The 26,434-nt window shown below is 37.5% G+C and overlaps 1 protein-coding gene across 3 annotated transcripts in view; it reads right to left on the reverse strand.

Moving 5' to 3' along the window:
- Nucleotides 1-182: 182 nt before the first annotated feature.
- Nucleotides 183-26,434, reverse strand: part of LOC109060472 (serine/threonine-protein kinase MARK1-like) — a 32,999-nt gene continuing 6,747 nt past the window's right edge. The window contains exons 2-19 of one of the 3 annotated variants that reach the window (XM_042712238.1): nt 22,118-22,321; nt 21,578-21,631; nt 16,063-16,111; nt 13,971-14,036; nt 13,810-13,880; nt 12,047-12,103; nt 11,701-11,937; nt 11,097-11,216; nt 9,804-9,903; nt 9,523-9,635; nt 9,006-9,159; nt 8,206-8,375; nt 8,012-8,109; nt 7,665-7,829; nt 7,109-7,366; nt 5,130-5,153; nt 3,974-4,018; nt 183-2,127 (exon numbers count right to left, since the gene is read on the reverse strand). In XM_042712238.1, the coding sequence (XP_042568172.1) occupies nt 1,785-2,127; nt 3,974-4,018; nt 5,130-5,153; nt 7,109-7,366; nt 7,665-7,829; nt 8,012-8,109; nt 8,206-8,375; nt 9,006-9,159; nt 9,523-9,635; nt 9,804-9,903; nt 11,097-11,216; nt 11,701-11,937; nt 12,047-12,103; nt 13,810-13,880; nt 13,971-14,036; nt 16,063-16,111; nt 21,578-21,631; nt 22,118-22,321 (2,328 nt within the window). In that variant the 3' untranslated portion in view covers nt 183-1,784. The remainder of the gene's footprint in view (nt 2,128-3,973; nt 4,019-5,129; nt 5,154-7,108; nt 7,367-7,664; nt 7,830-8,011; nt 8,110-8,205; nt 8,376-9,005; nt 9,160-9,522; nt 9,636-9,803; nt 9,904-11,096; nt 11,217-11,700; nt 11,938-12,046; nt 12,104-13,809; nt 13,881-13,970; nt 14,037-16,062; nt 16,112-21,577; nt 21,632-22,117; nt 22,322-26,434) is intronic. The other 2 variants (XM_042712239.1, XM_042712240.1) reach the window with 2 other exon arrangements.

Consider the following 26,434-nt stretch of genomic DNA (forward strand, 5'->3'; position numbering starts at 1 on the left):
TTATAGGATTTTCATTGCATTTGAGTTTACAGACTCATTTACCAGTCAGCACTTTACTATATCCTAAGCTTATATGATCATCTGCAAAACAGAAGAACAGAGTGTTAAGTTTTCAGTTGGTTCTAATAAATAGCTATGTTATATACTCCAGAAAAAGGACACACAACATTTCAGTTCAAAGATTCATTTCAAGTAAGCTTTAATGTGCTCCAGTGGGACTGCACCACGGTGGCCCAAGGGATTTTTCCACAGAAATGTACAGTACTATGTCCAGAGAATAAATGTGAAGAGTGTGTGGAAGGATGAAATGTGTTGGAGTTTAATTGCATTTTTGGAGATCCTCAGCCTTCAGCTTGCTTCCCATCCAAACTGTTTCACCCATACAGCCTTTAAAAAACCAGGAAAGGAAATCCTGGAAATGTACCTTCACAAAATGGAACATCACAGTTGACATTCCAACATTCAGTGCCTCTCTGAGCTTTCATCACAGCTTTACCCTTTAATATTTTTAGTCACTAATCCTTTTTCTCAAACTACTTAAACTTGAGCTCATCTTCCCTTAAAAGTGTGCAGTCACAACCTCTTTAATCAGCATTACAGTAATACAACATAGACAGCATTGCACATTTAACCTTCGATACTTCAGTACAAAAGAACTAGTAGAAAGTACCAATACGAGTGGTTGTAGTCCATCATCATCATCATCATCATCATCATCACCACCACTTATTACAAAACAAATTACATTTTACTAAAAAAAAAAAAAAAAAGGATTCGTTCAAGGTTCGTTTACTAATTATTAACTGAATTGTACATCCAAACCATCTGCATCTGGGAAACTCACTGCCTTCTCTACAAAACACTTACTCTTTAATTCTGATGTTATGATCGCATCTAATTCTCACTCTGAATTAAGAGGATAATTCACCCAAAATGAAAGTTCTGTCATTATCGACCTGCTCTCGTGCCATTCCATGCATGCTGTTATTTATTAAAGACTGCACATTTTCAATGATTAACAACTTACATTTTAGATGGCTACACAAAGTGTAACACATGGCTATTGCAATGTGTGGAATATTATTATGGTGTTTGCTCATTTTTGGAGCTTTTTGGAGTCATGTTCACCACAGAAAAAGTTGCATTATTCTTTAAAACGCTCTACTTCCATGAAAAATAACAACATGCAGGCTTTGTGAGCACATGAGCGTGAGAAAATAATAGAACTTCCATTGTTGGATCAACTGTCCCTTTAAAAACAAATGTTGATAAGTTATAAAAGAACTGTTAAAACTGAGTGGTGTCAAAATCTAAAAGAAAACAAAAAAACCTGGGAAATAAAGCAACTAAACAAGTATGACACATTGAACATAATTTTTCTGTACAGAGCTCAATAGTGACTCTACAACACCTCCACATAAGTAGGCTGAAAGTCTTGTATTATACAACTCTATCATTAATTCAATACAACAAAAACATTCTATATCTTGACTGTATATGTGGAAAAAGTTGGTTTGAGTCTGTAACGATAATTCTCTCGACAGATCTCTGTCCTGCCGACCCTGAAGGGGTTTCGATATTATTGCAAGATGGTTGTTTTAACCAGGCGTATATGCGAGAGGTCATGAAGATCAGGCTAGGGGCGGTTTTTCTCTTTTCATCTTTTTGCATTCGTATTTTTCTCCACTACACATTACAGCAGTAGCTTACAGAAGCAGTAACTCAAAGACTTCCTGGTGAGATTCCTTTTTTAGTGTTCCCTATGGTTTTCTCGAACCGTTTGCTTACAGCTTGAGCTCATTGGCAATTTTGGAAGCGATGTTCTTGAAGGCGATGGACGTCCCGGATATGCGTTTGAAGCGCACGCCGTTGAGCGACAGGCGGGGCAGTTTGCACACCTCCATCTCCCATTGGACGAGACTGTCCTGCCGCGCGTCGCCGTGCACGCAGAAGAGCAAGAAGCGCTCGCGCTGCTCGTAGTCGCAGTTGTTGGCGTCCAGCACCTTGCGGATCTCTCTCATCATGTCTCCCGGCTCCATGGACGAGGTGGTCTTCATGCTCCAGGTGAAGCGCAGCGATCTGGGCTTCGAGTCACGGCCTTCCTCCTTGGGTTCTCCGGATCCGCTCCTGACGACCAACACAGAAGCGTTCAGACCGTCAGATTGATTCTCATCAACAGTTAGAAGAGTTAAAGCTTGCTCACACCGAGGACAATAATAAAAGCAAAGCTTTGATAATCATTCTAATGATATGAGAATGGCACCATGGAACAATGTCGCTGGAATCACTTTCAGAGCGATTTGTGCAGCTGATGAATGATAAAAACACTGACGATCAGAATCCACACAACTTTAAGGAACTGGAATGTTTAAAGAGGCATTGGCTTGTACACTAATAAAGTTATCGTTATAGTAACAGGTCCAGTTTTAATAATCATTCTATGAGAATAGTGAAATCCACACCACAGCTATAACGATATTGACACAGATGAACGATAATCGTTGAAATCACTTTCAGAATGATTTTTCCAACCAATGAACAAACAATGGAAGCCAATTAGAATCCATCTTTGGCGGCAGACGCCAAAACTAAAGTGCGCGATTACAATACATCATTTTGTCAGAGTTGGTTTGTGTGCTAATATAGGACATTAGCACATTATGGTTATAGTTATTTAAGGGCCGTATCCAATACAATAATTATAAATATAAAGTTTTAATAATCGTTAAAATACTATGAGAATAGCGATGTCCATGCTACAACTATAACGATAACACCACAGAGGAAATATATCTATGTATTTACTTTCAGAACGATTTTTCCAACTTATGAATAATATAAACTTTGACGGCCAATCAGATTCCATCCAACTTTAAAGCACTTGAGCTTTTAAAGCGGCAGACGACAAAACTGCAGTGCGAACTTGTAATAAACAATTTTATCAAAAGCTGTTTTTTACGCTAATATAGTTATTATTATGATTATCATTATCGGCATGAAAAGAACTTGAATTGCCGTTCACATCAAATACAATAATTAAAAATAATTGCGTCATCCACACTACGACAATAACGAAAAGGACACAAAGGAACAATATCGTTGGAATTACTTTCAGAATGTTTTTTTTTTCCAACTGATGAACGAATAAAAAAAAAACAGTGACTGCCAATAAGATTTTATCAGCGCTTGAGCTTTTAAAGTGGAAGACAACAAAATAAGCATTATAATACTCTGATAATAGCACAGTCCGTTATATCCGTATATATCACAGATATAACGATAACGACACAAAGGAACAATATCGTCAGAAACACTTCAAAGAGTGATTTTCTTCGGCTAATGAACAATTAAAAACATTGACAGCCAATCAGAATCTGCTTGAATTTAGAGAGCTTAAGCATTTAAATCAGCAGACAACATAACTGTACACGCACTTATAATAAACAGAATGTTATTGTCCGTTAATGTGAACGCTAATATATTATCTGTATATTTATCGTTCTTGGTGTGAACGGGCCTTTTTTCTGAAGCACCTTTACAAAACATCTGTGGCCAATAAAGCTAAACCAAAACCGTAAATTAGACACACATTATATTTTGTAAATATAGTGGAATTGGTTGCCATTAGACATCTGCTGGCTGAGGTTGAACGTCCATTTTTGCTTATTTGAGGTATTAAGATGTTCAGTATCAGTGCCTCCCTACTATAAATGGACTGAGAAATGAGCAAGGTAGCTTATAATGATAACACCTGTATCAGAAAGATAGAAGACAGCTCTCAATGATTAGAAAACATGCAAAATACACCAAACAATCAGAAATCTCACACACACACAGGCATAGTCAAATACTGCACATTGGTCGTCTGAACCATTTCAATCGACACAGCCTCTTCGACTGACTGGAGGAGGCAACAACAAATACCCCACAAGCAACAGTTTCACATAAGACAGAGGATCTATAAAAACCTCACCTCATACTGTACGCCCGACCGCGGGCCTCTCCTTCACTGGGTACCTTGGGAAATATCAGAGGTCATATTGAGAAAACAGTGGACGACTAAACTCCAAAACCACAGATTAGTACAACAGTGCCTAGACAACAGTAAACCGCCTACAGCTGAGGGACGTTCACACCAAGAGCAATAACTATAATAACTATATTAGCATCCACATTAACAGAAGATAAGATTCAAGAGACAATGAAAACTTTAGGCTGAACTGGTTGGAAATCACATGAAAAATAAATAAATAAATAAACCTTGAAGACATTCCATCAATATTGTTAGTCTGGACATTGCTATTCTCTTACAATGATTATTAAAACTTTATAGTTACGGTTAATGTTGGGGTTAGTATTTGTTTCATTGTTATGTAGGCAATCAACGATGTGATTAACATGACCAATGAAACCTTTAGAATCAGCTGGTTTGCTAAAAAACTGGCTTGTGAAAAAAAAAAATCACATGAAAAAATGTTTCCAACAGCACTGCTCCACCATTGTTATTATATAACTGTGGTGTAGACGTCGCTGTTCTCTTAGAATTAGGATTATTATTTAAACTTTATGTTTACAGTTATCGTCCTTGATGTGAACAGAACAATACATACTGCTGCTGGTGTTTTCATCATGTTGCTGCTTTTTTATAAAAGCCATAATCCATGAACGGTGTTTTACAGTGATTTTACCACTGCTTCATGTGTGCCTGTGAACTTCTCTCAACTTTAGTGAAATCACTGTAAGGAACAGCCTCTTATTCTTTACTTCATCATTCTTACTGCATAACAGAAGTCCAAAAACTGCCTTATTGTGAGATTGTGGAAACTGAGAAAGCTTCTTCTGAGCACAGAGAGTTGGAGGAAGGGGAACGGGTACAGGACCACTACAGACCATCAGCATTCAACAGATCCAGACACACTACAGCTAAACACCAGCACTCTGCAGTGGGGGAAGTGACATCATCATCATCAGGAGGAAGTCTGCGAGCCGTGCACACATTGACAGAGGTGATGGATGCACAGGCCATTAGTAAGAAACACACAGGAGTCTAGTTCTGAGGAGAAGGGTGTGTGAGGACACATTTCCATACGCAAGTCAGATATGAAATATGCCAAACTATTGTTCCCTACCTCGCCGTTCTGAAAGACAGAGTTCTACAACACAAACAAACAAACACAGCATGTTCAAAACCAAAGCGTGGACCCGAGACCTGTGGGTCAGCCATGAAATCTGAAGAATAAATCAACTAAAGTGAAAATGGCCACACATAGACTCATTTATTTATAATAACACCATACATTTGTTAAAAACCTAAAGTTCTAGCTCACCCAAAAATATAAATTCACTCTCAGGCCATTCAAGATGTAGATTTGTTTCTTCATCAGATTTGGAGAAATGTAGCATCACATCAGTGTCTCAGCAAAGGATGCTCTGCAGTGAATGGGTGCCGTCAGAATGAGAGTCCAAACAGCTGATAAATACATCACAATCATCCACAGCACTCATCAGTTAACATCTGGAGAAAACTAAAGCTGTGTGTTTGTAAGAAACAAATCCATCAAGACGTTTTAACTTTTAAACTGTTGCTTCTGCCAAAATACGATTTAATAATCCATATTAACACTTCCTCCAGTGAAGAAGTCCATCTCCTGTTGTCTCTCACATTAAATTCACCAACACGTTTGTTTAGAGCTGTTTCAGCTTGTAAACAATGCTTGATCTGTGCAGATTTCTCTCCAGATTCAGACCAGATAACTTCTTCACTGGAGGAAGCGTTAATATGGATTATGGACTCATATTTTGGCAGAAGCAACAGTTTAAAAGTTAAAACGTCTTGATGGATTTATCTCTTACAAGCATACACCTTTAGTTTTCTCCAGATGTTAACTGATGGACTGGAGTGCTGTGGATCACTCTGATGTTTTTATCAGCTGTTTGGACTCTCATTCTGACGGCACCCATTCAAGTCAAGTCACCTTTATCTGTATAGTGCTTTATACAATACTGATTGTGTCAAAGCAGCTTTACAGTTTTAAACAGGGAATAATGAAAAAAGCGCTGAGTGTATGTGTGTGTGTGTGTGTGTGTGTGTGTGTGTGTGTGTGTGTGTGTGTGTCAGGCCACCTGGCTCTCTCTCTTCCATACACACACACACTGCAGTAACTTTAGCTGTTACAGGGAGATTTCCTGTGCTAATGGTTTGTAAAGAGTGTAAAGCAGTGGTACTCAATCAGGGGCCAGGATCCACTGGGGGCCGACAGCAAAATTCCAAGGGCGCCTCAAGGTGAAGTAATTTAAAGTATTAAATACTTCTAACTTACATGAGAAACTTACATTTGAATTCTAAGAAGCACTATAAGAACAACAAACTGGTACACAAAGTTTGGGGTCAGTAAGATTTTTAATGTTTTTAAAGAAGTCTCTTCTGCTCATCAAGGCTGCATTTATTTGATCAAATATACAGTAAAAACTGTAATATTGTGAAATGTTATTACAATTTAAAATAGCTGTTTTCTATGTGATTATCAGTTACAATGTAATTTATCTCTGTGATGTGCAGCTGTATTTTCAGCATCATTACTCCAGTCTTCAGTGTCACATGATCTTCAGAAATCATTCTAATATACTGATTAATATCAAAAATTGTGCAGCAAAGATGCATTAAATTGACAGTACAGACATTTATAATGTTATATGCATATTTTCATGAACAATATTTATAATGATAAGAACCATTATCAATAATTGAGCACCAAATCAACATATTTCTGAAGACTGGAATAATGGCTTCTGAAAATGTAAAATATATTAAAATAGAAACAGCTCTTTTAAATGGATTTATATTCACAATATTATCGTTTTGCTGCATTTTTAATCAAACAAATGAATCTTGGTGAGCAGAGACAATTTCTTTCAAAAACGTCAAATAATCGTAATTATTCAAAACTTTTGACTAGTAGTGCACTTCATCATTATTGAGCTCTGTCTGAGTTGTTCACAGTACTGCGGGCCGTTATGTTGAATCCTGACCTGACTTCCACACAAACCTCAGGAGACTGTAAAGGACATGCACACTCAGGCTCATCTGGTGACGGATCTAGAGACTGACCTCCGCACAAGCTTGGAGGTGAGCTTGCTGATGAACCCGGACGAGGTTCCCCTGCGGGCCTGGGCGAGAGCGCCCGTGTCGTGGGACAGCGCCGGGGACGCGGGAGGGCCGTTGTATGTGGCGCTGCGGCGGTCTCTGAGCTGCGCCCCGTGGAAGGTGCTGCGGCTGGAGGTGCCCCGAGGAAAACGGGTCCGATCCGGAGTCATGCTGCTGATGCTGTGAGCTGACGGAGACGTGGACGGAGCCCTGGAGCCAGAGCTGCAGACAGACGACATCTCTCAAGGAACCAGACTCAAGACAAAACTGTTCACTCTTTAAAATTAATACAACTAATATTAATATATAACTAAAAAAATATATATATACAAACAATGTAGCCATTAAAAAAAAATAGTAGAAATGACAAAAAACGAGTAATAGCAAAAATGTTGAAAGAAAACAGGAAATATATAAAGACTAAAATATAAGAAAATACAGAAACAAACATTATAAGAGTATCTGAATGATAGCAGAATAACTTTCTGTGAAACGCTGAAGAGCATGTGGGCTGGCTCACCCCTTGAGCTCAGCGTTGTCCTCGATGGGTGGCAGCGGAGACTTGCTGGGGTGGCCTGAGGCCGACATGGACTTCACATGACGCGGCCGAGTGGACGCCAGCGCGGAGGACGCTCCTGGAGACACGGAGGAAGATGCACTCGCAGAGGCGGACATCTCGGTCAAACTGAGACAGAAGTGAGGAAGACACAGAGGAAACATCAGCAAACATCAGTCTTCACATCATATGTGATATGTGATACAATCTGATCTGGAATGGACACGGAGAGCTCATGTCAGTGTTTTTGTTGAGCTAATGTTCATGTGGTGAGGTCCGTATCATCACACAGTTTGTCAAACGCTGCTCACCTGCTGTCTTTGCCGTTGGGTACGGCTGAGTACCGGTCTGTGCTGGATCTCTCACACACGTACGTATTTCTCCTCGTCACTCCGCCAGCAGCGCTGTTCTGCTCACACAAACACATTATTACAGACTGAGAATGTGAGCTAGTGTTAGTCAGATGTATTCGTCACGTGATGTAGCGGCTCGTGTGACCTCTCACCCCTGAAGCTGTGGAGGACTTCCTGCGTTCCTGGGCCACCAGAGGAGAGGTGGCCATGTCTCCTTTAGAGCTGGAGGAGGGCAGCTTACACTCCTCCTTCTTCTCTCCCTCCACACTGTTGGCCTGAGAGCGTTTGGTGTGAGAGACGGCTGGAGGTATGGACGGCGCCACTGCACACAATCAGACTCATATTCAGAACAACGTGGAAATATTTCAGCTCAAAATCAAATTCCACAGAAGAAATAAAGTCATACAGGTTTGGAACAACGTGACAATTTTCATTTGTAGATGAACTATCCCCAGTGTTGCCAGGTCTGCGGTTTTCCAGTGAAATCGGGCTACTATTACACTGTTGCCACGGGGTGTTTTTCATATCCGTGATTTGAAGCAACCCCAATAATGTGATATTTAGCACTTGGAATGTGTATTTTACATGTATTTTACCCCCAACAGGAACGCGATTGGGTTGTGAAAACCTGGCAACCCTGACTATCCCTTTAAATGGACAGGTTTAAACTTCTTTACATTAAAATTTTCTTACTGTGCCTTCATTTATTTTTTATACTTATTATTTATTTATTGTTACACCTTTTACCCCTGACCTAGACTTCCTTAAAATTAAGAAAATGTATAATAAAAACTTATTACATAATTTTTATACAAATATATCCAAATGAGTCAACAACTGTTTCTAAACACCAGCATAAGAAAATTAATTATTAGATAACTGATAACTAAATTTTTGATCTAAATAAATGCATTTATTCAGAATGAGTTGAAATGTTCGGTGTGTTTTGTACCGTGGTCGCTGAATCGGCGCTGTTTCTGCGTGCCTGAGATACTGCGCTGGACTTTGGAGTGTGCGGGTGACTGCGCAGAGCTGTTGTTCAGGTCGCTGCTGGGTCGTGACCTTTGACACAGGTTTGTGGAGGACAGCGAATCGCTTCCTTCAAACTAAACCGAGCGAACAAAACAAGATCAGGCTTATTATAGTCAACTAAAACTACTTTTTTAAAACTTTTTAATGTACTTCAACCTGATGCAATAAAACAAAATAAAACAAATGAAACCGAAATAAAAATGAATAAAAATAATAAAAAACTAAAACTGCTAAAATTGAATAAAAACAACAAAATTCCTAAAATTAAAATGAAAACACCAATATAAATGTAAAATATTAATTAAATAAAACAAATTAAATATAACAGTATCTCAATGATGGCAAAACAAAACTGCACAGAATATACTGTATGAGGTGGATGTAGCATTAGTAATTACGACTGATGTTTTGATAGTTAATAAACATATATGACTTGCCTCTGGGTGTTTTCTGCCCAGCAGAAGATACGTGGCCATGACCTCATCATATTTCTGCCCTAATAATGCCTCTGTGACCTCATCTTTGGGGAAACCCATAGTGATCATCAGCTCTGCAAAAACAGAAGAGGTGTGACGTCACGTACAGAATCTCCTTCTCGTTCTCTGTCATCCTTGCCCAAGTGCTCATACTTTTGTCCATGTAGTTTATGATATGGACAGACTTCCTTGAGTTTTAAACATTAATAAGAAACAAGGAATGAAACCCAGAAGGTACAGACCTATCCGTTTGGTGTCGCTGAAGTCTGGCTCAGGCTCTGTATACGGCTTCAGCTCCTCTTCATCATGACCTACATTCATCCAGCGGTCCTTCATGATTTGCTGTGAGACATTGACAGACATCAAATTACACCTGTGCATATTAATCTATTCATTTACTATTCATTGTTTTCAATATGCATATATATAGATTCAGAATATTTGAAACTGTATCAATACTCATTTGCTTTCTGGCTTTCTGTTCTCGTTGTCATGAAGTTTGCACACAATAAATGTGTATTTTACAGAAGTAACTATGGTTCTATGCGCTGCACATTTTCAGAGTGAAGCGCATCATCTTTGTTCGTAGTCTCAGAGCATCGTCACTCTCAGTAAACACAACATCTCTGTATGTGCGGTGAGTTTGAAGTGCACAGGAAACACGAGAACGTGTTACATTTTTTCACATTCACATAATCTCCAACATTTTTTGACCAGATGATTACAGCTGTACACACAGATTTGTAATGAGAAGCATTTGCAAACCAGTTGTCACGGACAGCTGAGGGGTTGAGGGTTTAACTCTTGCAAGTGAAGAAATTAAAGCATAAGCATTGTAATTTTAGACCTGTAAACTACAATAATGTATTTACTTGCTATAAAACATCCACTTTTTCTCAAAGCAGGTGTCCTTTTAAAAGCAATATATTTCTGTCTCAGTCTTCAAGTTGTTTGCCCTAAATGTTTTGCCATATTTTCCCTGTGGTATCGAAAATAGTATCAAATATTAATATTTGTCAAGATGTTAGAAAACAGCAGTATTGGGACGCTATCACCAAAACATACACAGACATGCTGCTGTGAGCATGTAAGACAAGCTAATGCACAGAGACATATATAATATCCTCCACAGCAGATCCAGACAGGTGGTGCTGGGGAGGAGGAGGGTGTCGAGGAACTGATAACACTGAAACAGACTCATAGGCTGCAGGTGCAACTGAGGTGAATCTGGTTTACAGTGCGACTGCTCGAGGAGTAATACAGAATACCTATCTAGAGTGTCCTGACTGAACTCATTTCTAAACAAGTTTCTACTACTCCAGCCAGGTTTAATGTTAACAAATGTATGCTTAAGATTTCAGGTCTTATGGACTACTATGGAAACTTTTTATGGTGCTTTTGTCCTCTTCAGCGTTTACAGCTGCCCTTATCACAGTATGCTTTGGTTGTTTGGAAAAGAGCATCAGACATCTCATTTTGTGTTTCAGAAAAGTATAAATTGAGACGGGTGTGTGAAGTGTGCAGAGCAGCCTCACCTCTAGACTTCCACGTTTGCCTGGATTAAGCACCAGCAGCTTCTTCAGTAGGTTTTCACAGTCTGTGGACATGTAGAACGGTATACGATACTTCCCTCGCAAAACCCTCTCTCGCAGCTCCTGTGTGGACCAACATTCAGAGTGAGGACCAAACACAGCACGTACAGCCAGAACAACATGCTTGTGCGGAAACGTACTGTATTTTCATTTGGGCAAACTAGTATATATAAACACAAGCCTAATGATGGAGCAGTGTTTTTAAAGCAAACAGTGCATTCACTATTACCTCTTCACAAGCAAAAAATACATCAATTAGTTAACAATTATTTGTTAAACAACTATTAATTATATATAATTATTTGTAACAATGTAAAATGTCACTTTTGATCAATTTAATGCATATTTGTTTTATAAGAGTATTAAATTCTTTCAAATAACAATCTTACTGACCCCATTCTTTTAAACGGCAGTATTTCAAATTAAAAAAAGAGTGTGAACAGAACATAAAACAATTAAAGATTTTTATCAGTGATTTGCATCATTTCACTTCATTTCATTGCATGTGAATAGGCCTTAAGTGATTCTGAATATAACTAGAAATGACCTTCAAATTCTGTCCGTCAAAGGGAAGTGAGCCGCTGACAAGCGTGTAGAGGATGACCCCCAGACTCCAGACGTCCACCTCTGGCCCGTCGTACTTCTTCCCCTGGAAGAGCTCGGGGGCCGCGTACGGAGGACTGCCACAGAACGTGTCCAGCTTACTCCCGATGGTGAACTCGTTACTGAAGCCAAAGTCCGCTATCTTTATATTCATGTCTGCATCTAGCAGCAAGTTTTCAGCCTTTACAGAGAGAGACACACAAAGAACTGTAGCAAAGCGGTCTGCATAGACATCAATGAAACACAAATCACTAAAGGTGAGCAGATGTTAAACGGTGTGTGTGCCTCACCTTGAGATCCCTGTGGACTATTCTCTTCTGATGGCAGTACTGCACTGCAGACACGATCTGTAGTCACACACACACACACACAGTCACATAATTACATCATTCCACAAACCAGCTCGTGTTTATCTGCGAATAGAAGCCGAGAAAGTCGGCAAATTCAGGACATGTTCTCATGTGCTAGACGGATATTTTAGCAAGCGTTTATGTCACTGTAGTTGAAACAGAGAGAGAGAAAGAGAGAGAGAGAGACAGCCTGGGGCCTTATATTCTCACTAATCACCTCCTGCAGTGAACTGTGCTGCAGCGACTGCAGTCCGGGGCTTTTATTGGCCTTCACTAGCAAAGCACGACAGAGACTGGCCCATTAATTATTGCACCACAGCAGGGGGTTTAATTCCCCTCACACTGTCTGTTCATTTACAGTTATCAGAGGAACCGCTGATCAGAGGGAAGCCTGACAGACTGCAGTGACTCATCACCACTAGAGGGTGTGCGTGTGCTCCACACTAAACCCTATTCACATGAGTCAACATTCATTAAAGATGCCCCCAGTCTATTTACTGATCATGACATGGCTATTATAAACCTGTCTTTCTTTCATAAAAAGGTGTGTGAACCAACACATATGAGTAACTGTCAATATTTACCCACATATATCAGTACTAAAACATCATAGATTTTTTAAATTATGTATGGGTGGTAAATTATCATAATGTTTTTGTCAATTTAAGAGGAAGGGACTTCGCCGAATTTTTGTTTTTATGTATTTTTACAGATTTTATGTATAATTGTTGTGATTTTAAAAAAGTACTTCCTGCTGTACTCACAGCTGCCAAAAAAATGTGCATTAAAAACAAAATAAAAATTATGATTTTCATGATTGATTGAATTGAATACCGTTTACAAAATAATATTGAACGTATCTTAAATATTTCCTTACAAGTAACTATTTTTAAATTACTAGCACTTTTTTGTAATTGTATATTTTTAGTTCCTAGTAACTATTTTGATATTAACTAATATCCCTTCCAATTTTACAATTTTCCAATATTAATGACATATCAATACCTATTCTAATAGTGAATAGATCATGTTTTACTAGTTTTTTTTGTAATTTGTTTTACATCATATATATATGAATATGTTATATATATATATGCTGAAAATTTTATTTATTATATATATTTAGTTTTATTTATTTACTGTTGTTTTTTCTGTATTTTTTTTTAATGCAAATTAAAAAAAATGTAAATGTACATAACATTTATATATATATATATTTATTTATTTATATATTTATTTATTTATTTATTTTTTTAATGCAAAAATGTAAACTGAAATAAAACTGACACTTTAGTAAAGTTTCTACATACAAATACTTATTCATGTTAAACTAGATTATGAAATAACCAATATTCTGTTATTTTATAAACATACCTCGTGATTTAATACTTGTTTAATGATTGTTTGATCGTTGATCAGATCAGTAAATGTGTATTTGCGCAGCCATATTTGTTTGCACTGAAATGCATTGTGGGAGAGAAGCAAACATCTTTCTAAAAAACTAGCCCATCCACTGTCAACAGCTTCTGTCAATATTACACTGGATTCTTCTCCCAGGTTGACAGTGACCTTACACAATCACTATTTGAAGGGCCAAATGTTTCTGATCTCTAGTCACAGTTTCATCTGGATAGCTGATTTAAATCTCAGCAGACTTTCAATGATTCTGCTTCAGATGTGTGTAGAGTTTGAGCGCGGCTCACCTGCCGAAACTTTGCTCTGGCTTCCTTTTCCTTCATCCTCCCATGAGCGACTAAGTAGTCAAACACTTCACCTGACATGAACAGAGACATTCAGAGATGTGTGTCATGACGTGCGCTGATAGGGATATTAAATATGTCTCTCACCTCTCCATCACACTCACCTCCACTTGCATACTCCATTATTAAATAAAGTGTCTTCTCCGTTTCAATGACTTCAAATAATTTAACTGGAAGAGAGAAACAGATGCAGAGAGCGATTCAATATTTGAAGCTGAAAACGTAAATAACAAGTATTTTATTGACCTCAATATGATCTCAACAATGATTTAAAAATGCACTCCAAGTGAACACTTTTAATTTGACATTATTACAAAGTCTACTTAAGCGTGTTCTGAAGCATTCATGAATGAGTATCTCTTTAAGTGCACTTAAGTGGATTAATAATTTTATTTCATTAATATTATTTTATATGCAAATACAGTGTTTTAGAAATATACTTTTAGGTTTTAAAGTACACTGCAAAGGCACATTTAACACATTTTTTTTTTACAAGTGTAGGCAGCTCACTAGATTTTCCGAACAATATGGAGCTAAAATAGTCTCAAAATTAACATATAAAATATGATTCACAAACTTGCAGTCATACTTGTGCATTCATGAATGGTGTTTTGCTTTTATGAAATGTATTTTGTGGATGTAAATTAGGTTATGTATTTGCAAATCATATTTTGTAAATACATTTATTTTTGACACTGTTTTAGCCCCACAAAGCTGAGTGATCTGATCTGATCTGTGCTTGATTCTCTCAGGAACTCATCTATGACATGGAGAAACACACCAGGGATGCTTGTTATGGAGATGTGCTAAAATACACGTCACACATGCACAGCTTCCTGTGTCTTTCCATTTCATAGTGTACTGTATGTGAAGAGCTTCTGTAACTCAATTGACTCTCTGCAGACGGACACTAATAACATCTGACTGCTTCCTGCATGCAGTCTTTCAAGCTGTGTGTGTGTGTGTTCAGAAAGAAGAGAGAAAAAATGTCAGGGATAGGTGGGTAATCACAGCTTTTAGTCTGATTAATCTAAAATCCAGCTCAGTCTCAGCCAATCAGGAGCCAGCAGTGACACGCATGCGGCCCCAGGAAGGGCACGCCAGAAACAGCCAGTCATGCTAATCGATACAGAAGTGAAAACAGAGTCTTGTGCCGACAAAAGAGGCACAAAAGAGCTGAGCTGGTCAGACACCAGCCGCGCAGAGCTAATCGCGCTAAAGCAGCCCGTCTGAATGACTCTCCCGTGATTCCCTTCCATTAGGAATATAAATAATCCAGTTAACATCTCATACAAATGGAGCGAGAGAAAAGAGAGGGAAAGTGCCATGTCATGGATCAAACCGAGCTGTGTATTAAAACAAGACACTGATTAAGGAAGACATCACTTCCTGTTAGCAGGTCTAAACAGCTCCAGTTCTTAAAGGAAGGTCTTGGTCAGGTGTTATGAGCTTCAGTTTAGGGCCTCAAACCAGTATTGTTATTGCCAACTAAAACTATTAAAAATAAATGAAAGCTAAATAGAAAAAAAAAAAAAAAAAAAAAACAATTATAAAAATAAAAATGACAAGCACAAAATTACTAAAACTTAAACTATAATTAACCTGAAAATATAAAAATAAAAGCTAGCTCAAAACATATTAATAATTTAATAAATATTATAACAGTACATAGTAAATACTATATATTTATATTTTTTTTTTCCCTTTTTTTTTTATAACAGTACATAGTAAATACTATATATTTAACACTGATTATGAGTTTTGCATACAAATGAATCTTTGAATTAAAGCATATATTTTTTTTTCCCTTTTTTTTTATAACACTGAACAGGCAGGGCTGAGAATCTTTTGGTTTTTATACTGTATTTTTTTAATGCATTTAATTTCTTTAAATTATTTTCTTCTTTAAATTTATTTTTTAAAGAAATACTTTCCCTAATTTATCGTGAACAAGTAAAAGAAGACATTTAAACGTTTAAATTTCACGCTCAAAATCAGCATTTCACATATGAATATGTTAGCCAACTGAGGTCATTTACACCATTTCAAAGGTACCAAAAACAGCTTATTTCATTGTATGGGTCAAATTATAACTGAATTACTTGATTTGGTGGAAAAAAAACATAAGAGCATTTCAAATACAAATAAAAGTGCAGAAAGTGGTATTTTAAGATGAATTTGAGCATGATGTCTTACCTATATTAGGATGATTTAAGACCTTCATGATCCTCACTTCACGAAAGAGCTGAGGGTAAAAACAGAAGCAAACAGCATTAGAGAAAACATATTCATCCTGTTGCTTTAATATATGGTTTCCTGCATATTCTGAATTGTGATGTTTTAATATTTGACAAAGACTTTCTGTTTAGTCTCAACCAGTATCAAAAACTTACTATGGTACAATATGGTACTATGGTATATTTCCTGGACCTTGACACTGCTATTTACTTGTCAGTCCATGGGACAGTCCCAAGCCTCCCTGTTTTCATCCAAAATATCTTAAATTGTGTTCCCGAAGACGAACGGAACTTTTAAGGGTTTGGAAAGACATGAGGGTAAGTGATTAATGACAACATTTACATTGTGGGGTGGAGTATCCCTTTAAGGAAAACTGTGTAGCTTTGCCAAAGTTTGCAAGGCTCATGGCATTGATTCAGAAATGTATTCAAGAGAAGCACTCAGCAGCAAGTAAATCAAATATTAATGAGCACATATACCACACTTCTCTCCTGGATATATCTGTTTTCACATTCACCCAGCTGCAAACATTGCATACAAAAAATACACTGTGGTTGGTTGCTTTCAGAGTCGTTTTCTTTCTAAATGACTGGAATAATCTACAGTCAAATACTAGCAGCACAGCAGCCTGAAGGGTCCTGATCATGCTCCCTGTTCCTCCCCAGTGTCTCTCTCTCCTGAGAAGCTGCCTTACACACAGGTTACACACAGGTCTCCTCAGGGCTCCTCACCCATTCTCTCTGTTCAGTCAAAACAACAGGAGGACGTTTTCTGTGAATGAGTGCCGCATGAATGAACGAGTGCATCCAGCCCTGCAGCATGTCATCACACATCAAACTGAGACACGAGACTTGAACCGGACAGGAGACCAAACTATACACTGCACACGTTCACATGAGGAAACAACAACAACTGAAGGAAAAATGAAAGCACTAAATAGTACAAATCTAAATACTTCAGTACATAAAACATATGGGTTACAATGGGAAGTTTTCTTTATTCATCAGTGTCAGTGAAAGGCGGTGCTTAAACTTCAGAAAATGGAAGACAAATTGAATATATGACCAATTTTAATTTTTTAAATATATTTCGAGGGTTTTTAAAATTCTTAAAATCATTTTTAAACAGTTCAAAATGCTGATCTGTATGGAAGCCTTTTTCCGCCACTGACTAAAAAAAAAAAAAAAAAAATTGTTTTTGAGTTTTTTTATCTCATTTTTGTGTTTTTTTTTCAGAGTTTTGTGTTATATAGTGTAATATTATTTGTGAGTTATTAAGTCAGAACTGTGAGATATAAACTCAAACTTCTGACTCTATTTCTCACAATGGCAAGATATAAACTCGCAATTGCGAGAAAAAATGTAAGAATTGTGAGATAAAGCTGCAATAACCTTTTTAAAAAAAAATATTTAGTGGCGGAAACGGGCTTCCATAAATTTGTATGATTGTCATTTTATTGTAATAAACCTTTTAAATAAAATAAAATAAAAATTGTTAGCAGGTTCTCAAGTAATATGACTCCATTTATTTTTAATTAAGCTATTACTCCATAGGGGCTGATTAGTTTGGCTCTTAATTCTAAAAACATCGCCTAAATTCAGTCTTTAATATCACATTCTTTGGTAATTAAGTAAATGTTTAAAATGTTTACAATTTTTCTACAATTAATTAGGCCTATTTTTGATAATAGTGTGTCTGACATTCAGTATGTAAGTTTTTACTCTAAAGTGCCTTTTTTGCTTTTAAATTAAAATAAGAAACGATCTGTACCCTATTTGTGCCAAACACCCACAGAGTCACATCAAGAGTGAAAGTGACGAGCGGCTGTCTGAAGCACAGCGGAGCCGGGGAGAGCTGGAGAAGCTAGAGTGACCCATCAACCAGAAACACCCAACAATACAGACTGACAGACCAATCTATCTCACGACAAAGCTGTCCGAGCACGCCTGTGTTCTGCGCTGCGCCTCTTCAGGAGCGGGCCGTTTTCAGGCATCACCAACACATCTGTGTGGGCTGTCACTCTAGAGAACACCTCCACACAGAGACTCTAGAATTACACCACACATGCAAAACACACAAACATCAAACGGTCCAGCAATACTTTCTAGATATACAAAATAAACGCGTGCAAATAATTATAAATCAACATTTGATCCCGAATTAGTCATTTCTTAATTGAAGTTAAACTGCAGCGGTGTTTCTTGCAACAGTTATTCTTTGATAGATAGACAGATGTGATCACATTCTCAGCAGTCTGTGACATTATGATGATGGAAGTAACTGTAGAATTAAACTAACTTACGCAAAGAAGCACATATTATAGTGGTATTAACAAAACAAGGGCATTATTTAGTTTATATCATTAGGTTTGTAAGAGATCTCATGAGCAGGGCAGAGAGGTCTCTTTACATGTGACCTCTGACCTCTGTCTGTCCTGTGGAATGTGTCCTCCCTGTCCTCTGAACAGTCGGGGGTAAAAACAATGAAGGGAGACAAAGGGAAATCAAGGAGGCAGTAAATAAATAAACAGCTTCTATTTTAACAGCCATAATTCTAAAAACAACCACAGCAACATTCCAGTCACACGCTGACAAGCGTGTCATTTCCTGTGTGTGTGTGTGTGTGTGTTATGAAGACGTGATCACGAGCAGGCACCACGTGTCTGTTTCCTGTCACTGGTCCTCAGAGGCTGAACAAACCCACTCAGGACGAACTGTAAAGTGAGCATCACTATGAACAACTACAAACTCTAATACTGCAATGATAACAATATCATGGGAAATACTGAAGAAGTATGATTTCTGACATAACTGTCCCGCTCTAGATCAGTTTACACTAAAGGTGCGGCCACATTTACAGTTATTTGGCAAAAAAGGTGAACTCTAGTCTTTTCAGTAAGAACCCACAAGATCAGGAATTTTGTGAAAGATGTCTCAAGCAGCTGAATTCACTTTGTTGACCAAAAGGAGGCTGCCTGCTTTGAAAATGACTTTTGTTTGAGTTCTGCTTATTAATCACTACACCTCTGACAGTACAGTAGATGATGGACCTCATTTCAGAATGCACAACACGCAAAAGAGTGTGTTTGTGGTGTACTATATATATAAGATTGTTATATATGGGGAAGATTTTGAACTTTTGCATCTAAAATTGTTTGTGTTTAATTCACATTTACATCGTGTGGTGTTTGGTAAAAACTAAATAACATGAATAAAAATACACATGAATAAGGGTTTGAAATTCCGCTTAATATTTTTCAAAAATGCACGTTATAAGTAAATCTCAAAGAACATATTAAAATAACGAAAAAGGCCCGTCACGACCCCGTCAAATACCCATCATTCACAAATCTCTACACATTATAACCATTATTAGACAAGATTTAGTCCCCAATTTTTACGTGCAAATCAGTAAAATTATGTAACGCGACTTTCCCAAACTGGGAGGTGCTTGATTTATCAAAGGTTATTAGATTTATTCATGTTTTCAAAAGCAGGAAAGAGCACTTGCGCTGCTCCTCAGGAGGATTTCTGTGCGTGCGCTCAGAGACGGAGCAGAACACGGACATGTTAAGTCATCTTTTAGTTTAAGGTGCACGCATAAACCGTCAAATACATGCAAAAATGCAGCGCTTGGTTATTATTCACATAAACCCTCGTCAGTTGAATGAATGAAATGAAAATATGTGTGTTACAGTAAATTGGATCCCTGCAGCTCTTAAAGTGACAGCAGCCTAATATTCCTGCTGCGACTGTGTGCTTAATATTAACCAAACAACAAAAGACAAAGACAAAATCACTCACTGCTCTTGACTTTGTAGCTTCAATAAGAAACAAGAAAGTTTAATTCTTACAGTGAAGACTGTGCTGTTATATTTTACATTCGATTTCTGTAGTAGGCTGTTATCTGAATACTTCAGACTTGCACTGTTTGTTTCATTTGCATCTCTTTTTCTATTGTATTTGTCCTTTCCTTTTTTTATTACTGTTTAATTACTTTTTTTGTTTTTTACTAATACTAGTTACCCTAGTTTTCTGCTGTGGTCTTGAGATTGACGATGAGTCTCTAGAACGTAGATGACATAGCAACCTTATTTACAGAAAATATTTATCATTGTCTTTACATAAATCACTCATATAAAGTTCTGGTCATGTGGCCCACTCATAATCATGTTAAATAATCATGATTACAATATTGTCCAGAATAATCGTGATTCTGATTTTTGCCATAATCGAGCAGCTCTAGTGACGTGTACAGTCAAAGGTCACAGACGGAAGTCATCTGTGACCATCTGATCCTGACTGATCCTAGTCTTGTTCAGGACCGCGCTTCCAAAAACCAGGGAATTTATTCAAGACTCACTTGGACTTTCAAAACCCTCAAGTGGAAGATGGAGGAGTGACACTATTTGTATTTTATTTTTTTCCGAAAGCATTTTCGCAAATCCATTAGGTTAGCAGATCTCAAATATTTTTTCTTAAATGTATGCTTTACAAGCCATTTAATGGGGTCTTTAATGTTAGCCCACTAATAGAAGCGGTTTGAAGAAAACATCACGCTTCTACAACTACCCCAGCGGTCGAGACTGGCTGAAAATGACCCCCGAGTGAGCCAGCCTCCGGCTATCATCATTTATGACGGGTTTGTGATTTTGGAGATCTCCCACTGAGATGTATTTCAAGGAGAGAAAGGACGTGAATATTGCTTTAAAATGTTCAGTGGACACGAACAGTGCGGATTCCTCCGCTGCAGACTGATTGACTTGCATGAGCTCTGATGTAGCTCTCATCACGAGAGGCTGCGTCATTCTCTCTAAGGTCAGCGCTGCTTAGAAAAGCCAAGAAACAGCCACTCTCACATTTTCTGCTCCAAGACAAAAAGACAAGCCCTTTATTTACTGTTATCATCATGCAACTCAGAAGATATTTATGCTGGATTGAGAACATTTGATCTACCTGACGGTCTCTCTATCTATCTAGGAAAATGCTAAAACATGCAAGAAGTGTGATAAAAATGGCTAACACTGCCTGGAAACATGTTATAACATGCTAGCAACATGTCTGTTTTAACTGAATAGTCTGTTGCGCTCCTCTGAGATTTGCATTTGTTCAGCAGTAATATAACGACCATATTTTTTGTGATCGAAGATGTATCTTAAAAAGCCTTGGTCAAAAGCATATTGCACCCAAAATGCAATATTCTGAGGATAAAAATCACTAGATTTTAGATTTTGTTTAAATTATGAGTCCTGTTATTTTACTAAGAATGAAAATCTCACATCTGACGTGAGTTTCAAAACCCAGATTTCTAATGTGCTTGTATACATCTTAAAATAAAGGCAACAGGGTTGAAAGTCACAAAACGTGCAAAGCACTTGTCAAAATGATTAAGATTTCACATTGCAAAATAACTTTCATCACAATTAAGCAACAAGTAGCCCATTTAAAATCAGCTTGAGACACTGAGCCCTCACCTTTTGCAGGCTTGTGGGGTTGAGCTGTGTTTTATCGATGATCTTCACCGCGACCTGAAAGACAAATACAGCGTTAGTGTGCAATGTGTTTATTTATAGATTCCTATAAATAGCTGATACATCTGAATATCTAAAGGCTACGGGGCATCCGCGTAATCATCCCTCCCAGCGTCACAGCAAAACGGCTTCATTTCTCTCATAACCTGGGCTTCCTGTGCGTCCTGCGAGCGGGTCTGACGTACAGTCTGTTCAATAATGCGTGCTGCTTCTAGACCTAGAGAAGTGTCTTTATTTTCAAACTCAAAAGATTCTCTCCAGCACTGTGCACCAGACTTCATGGCTACAGTCATAAATAGTTGAAGGGTTAAGCTTATATACAACCTAAAATAATCACAATATGTATCTATGAAAAATTAAGCATCAAGATGATTTCAAATGCTGGAACGCTTGCCGATTTCCATCCTCCAAATATGACAACGAACGTAGTAAAAGTGTTAGCATTATTACTGAATGTGTAACATTAAATATGTATCTGCTCACCTCTCTTCCTGTTAAAACATGGCGGGCAAGTTTGACTTTAGCGAAGTTCCCTTTGCCGATGGTTTTGAGGAGTCTGTAGTTCCCGACGTGAGGCTGTTCGTCTGTGAGGGACGCCACTGAGTTGCGGCAGCGCGGGAGACTCTGACGACTCGCTGATTTCGTGGGAGCTGCTGGTGTGTCCGTGTAGCCATCGACAGACGTGTGCTGACAGACAGAAGGAAAGCGTCTTAAATTCAAATCACGTGTTCAAAAAAAAAAAAAACTTGCAGTGTAATGGGTTTTTCAAATGTCTTTAAAAAACTATGGCATGTTTAAAAAAACTACATCTGAGGCTTTATTGCAGTGCACACACTCAACCCTACTATACTATCCTAAATAATTTACAAAACAACAAAAAAGAGTGTTGATATAATTAAACTATTATTAAAAAAAAAACAGTGGAGACTGTCATAATAGGGAGTGGGGGGGAATCTAACTAACATCGACATACGATATCATATACATTTCAATTCAATTGTGGATTTCATGTCATTATATCAACACTCTGTCTTTGTGTTATTGCTGGATTTCAGATATTGCTGAGAAATAAATCAAATCTTTTTGTGAATATATGCATGCATAAATATATTTGATTTTGATTGCATTATTTTTTGTCAACTAAAAAATTATAAAATCAAGCTATAAAACCTCAAAACAACATGAAAATATCATTAAACAACAGGTTGGACCTTTAAATGGCAAGTGAGTGACACCTATTTGTTTAAAATAGATATAAAGTCAAATTTGAGTCCAACAAAAACATGTAATATAATAATAATCTTTTTAACCATTCCTGTTGTAACTTGTGCTGTAAGGGGCCGTTCACACACAACACGTTTTTCTATTCCAATGCAATGCTACTTTTCCATTGTTTTCTATGTAAACGCGCGAGCTAGACAGACATCTTGCACACGTGCACCACATTTTTATGATGCCAGGTCAAGTTAAGAATTTCAAATTTCGCACATCACTGTTAGATTCAAAACAGTGGACCAATCAGAAGACCCCGGAGGCGGGGCAAGCGCTGCGAGCAAACAATTACATCAACGTGACCGAAGCACAGGAGCTAGTTAACTTCAGCTAGACCGCAGGAGAAAACCGGCGGTCAATATACAGAAGCTCCTGGATAAAGTGGAAGATGAGCGGAGACCTTGAGGCTGAGCCACAGAGAGCACTTACAACAGAATCCATTACCACAGGAGCGCTGGGACCACAGCAGCGAGGCTTCACTTACCTGAGACTGAGGCTACGCTGTGAAATCTGAGATGATTCGGCCATCATAAAAGCCCTCTTTTTGAACATCATGAAACAATATGATTGGTCTGAAGCTACATAAGAATGGAAACTGACATCCCGTATCCAATAAAATATTATTTGACTGTAAATGTTTATTATGTAAGAAGAATCAGAGTGCTTACACAAGCTTGCATATGATTGGTCAGTGATTTTTTATTTTTTATTTTTTTTAAATGGGACTTTGTATGATAGATCATAGAGACTTATTGTAGCAAAAAGGCCTTTAGAGCTCAATGGTTATTTTACAAAACACAATATTAAATGACTTTTCAGCTCAGCAAGCACCGTAATGACTCAACTAATCAAAGTCATCATTACTAGTACATCACTAATGTAAACAGCTTACAGTGCAGCAGATACCACTCAATCTTTAGTAGTGGAAATAATGAGTTCACTAAGAGTATGCACACATTTGTGCAAGAAATCTACATACAAACATTTTCATGAACAAATCCTGATTCATCAAATGCTTTCATACTAAAATGTATTCTAAATTTACGAATACACATTTATGCACAAAGAACATTCTCTGGGTTGTCTTATTATTTGTTAACATGAAAATTATATTTAATCTTAACATGATTACAATTACATATATTATATAGTTATTTCATATAGAACAAGTTTATTTTAAGACCTTTTAGGACTTCTTTAATCCCACCTTATATGAAATTTAAGACCTAAACCTGTAATGGACACACACATTTCATTAATATTTTAAGTGTTTCATGTAAAAAGAAAACTAAATATCATTGCTGTCATAAATGTTATTTATTATTACGATACACAGTGAACAGCAGACAATATTGCATACAAAATATCTCCACAAACGCACCGCATCACTGAGATTTCAGTGGTGTAGATTTATTCTGAAGCAATATTTTCATCAGTGTTCTATCAGCTTTTTAAATCTGCATATTTTTTATTTACCTTTATAAAGGCCTATTTTTTAACCTTTTTAAATGTATGCATCATCATCATCATTCATATTAGGGTTAGAATAAAAGTGATCAATAAATTCAATATAGGCCTATAATACAGGGCTGTTACCAGTCAAATTAAAGAATTTACACTGCAAAATTACAACTGAAAATAAAAATTGTTATGAGATTAATGTTTAAAACACACTATTCTTCAGTTTGTCCAACGATTGTAAACAGTCACTGGGTCCGGCAGACTGGACACATTTTAGCAGTAATGTGACCAAAAATATTTAAGACCCATCCAATCTGAATTTAAGACATTTTGAGACTTTTTAAGGCCTTTTATTAGGCAAACTTTATTTAAGACATTTTAAGACTTTTTAAGGTCCCGGAGATAACCTGTAGATATTTCATCATATTCAATGAAAGCAAGAAAAGCTGTGTTATAGCTAGAGCTGCAAGGTTTCTCTGTATAACAACACAGATACAGTATGTACAGCTGGCTAATAAGAGTCTATAATCTGGGTCAATATTAAAGGTGTCTTTTGTCACATCATACATATTCACGCAAATAAAATAGTAAAAAATTTTCCTGTGAGAACGGGCTGCTAATTCCAAACTATTGCTGTATGCAACCAACAATGAATTATAATGGATCATAACCTGAAAGTAATCAACATCAATTGAGCAACAGTTCCAAAATAGCCACATAATGGGAAGTTAACCTGTTGAGGAACTTTAATCAAGACCAAATGAAAGTGATAATGCTGCTACAATAGAGTACATATTATATAGTATATAGTACTAATAGAATGACAGTTACAGTTTAGGACCTTTGGCAGCGGGTAGTTAGAGGAACTAGCCACCAGGACAGTTCCCCTGAGAACTAAACGCTCCCTTAGGAACATTTTCCTGGTTGCATTGAATACTGAAGAGACGTAAACCAGCCAACGGCCACATCATTTAAAGGGGACATATCATGAAAATCGGACTTGCTATAATCGGGTCCCCGGTGCATCTATCAACCCAGAAAAGGTGAAAAAGGACAACCCAGTAACTTTGTTTGGGTAAATCTTTTTCTGCAGGCATGTGAAAAATGAGCTGCTCAGATTTGGCTCCCCTAGTGACGTAGGAAGGGGATCTTATTCTAATATCACCGCCCCTTAATCTGCAAGTTTCCACCCACGGCACTGCTGTCACTACATACACAGACCTAACATAAACATGAGATTTCTTTCCCAGCTGTTTACCTTCACAGACATTACTGACTGTGTTTTTGTAACTTATGTGTGTTTTTAACATACACCTGTGTGTATCTGACAGTTTAAGTGCAATAAGACATGAAAGAGAACTTAGTTTATTACTCAGATGCTGTGTGACAGCCGCTTCCTGTGCTTCAGATGTGTGCACTCAGAAAACCCTTTATAATATGGCTTTAAAAAACATGATTTCAGCACGATATACATGATAATCCAAACCAAACAGATGTTTTTTGGCAGAGTATTTGAGGCATGATCTGTGAAGGCACAGCTCTATTCTGAGAAAGGGGGAGGGGAGCAGCAGCTCATTTGCATTTAAAGGTACAGGCAGGAAAACAACGTGTTTCTGCTTCCACTCAAAATAGGCATTTTCAAAATGATATAATAAATGACCTGTGGGGTATTTTGAGCTGAAACTACACAGATACATTCTGGGGACACCTGAGACTTATATTACATCTTGTAGAAAGGGGCATAATAGGTGCCCTTTACGCACGGCATTCGACAACGTCAACAGCTAGAGGACGGAGGACAGAGACGTGTCTGGACTTTGGCGCTGTTTTCCTTGTTCGTGGAGCAAGCTTTGTATTTAAACAGCTTTTAAAAAATGGTGAATACCAGTGTTTCATATCGCATGACTTAAGCTAGTCAACGCACACTTACATAACTGGTAGTTCCTATTATAAACACTGATTTAGGACATAGAATAAAGTTGTTATGATACCATCCTGTAGTTTAGCAACAGTAGACTGCATTTTACGACAACCACATTAACTTTGTACAAACCGGTATGAATAGTA

Source organism: Cyprinus carpio, chromosome A22, assembly GCF_018340385.1.
Source record: "Cyprinus carpio isolate SPL01 chromosome A22, ASM1834038v1, whole genome shotgun sequence".
In the NCBI taxonomy this organism is placed as follows: Eukaryota; Metazoa; Chordata; class Actinopteri; order Cypriniformes; family Cyprinidae; genus Cyprinus; species Cyprinus carpio.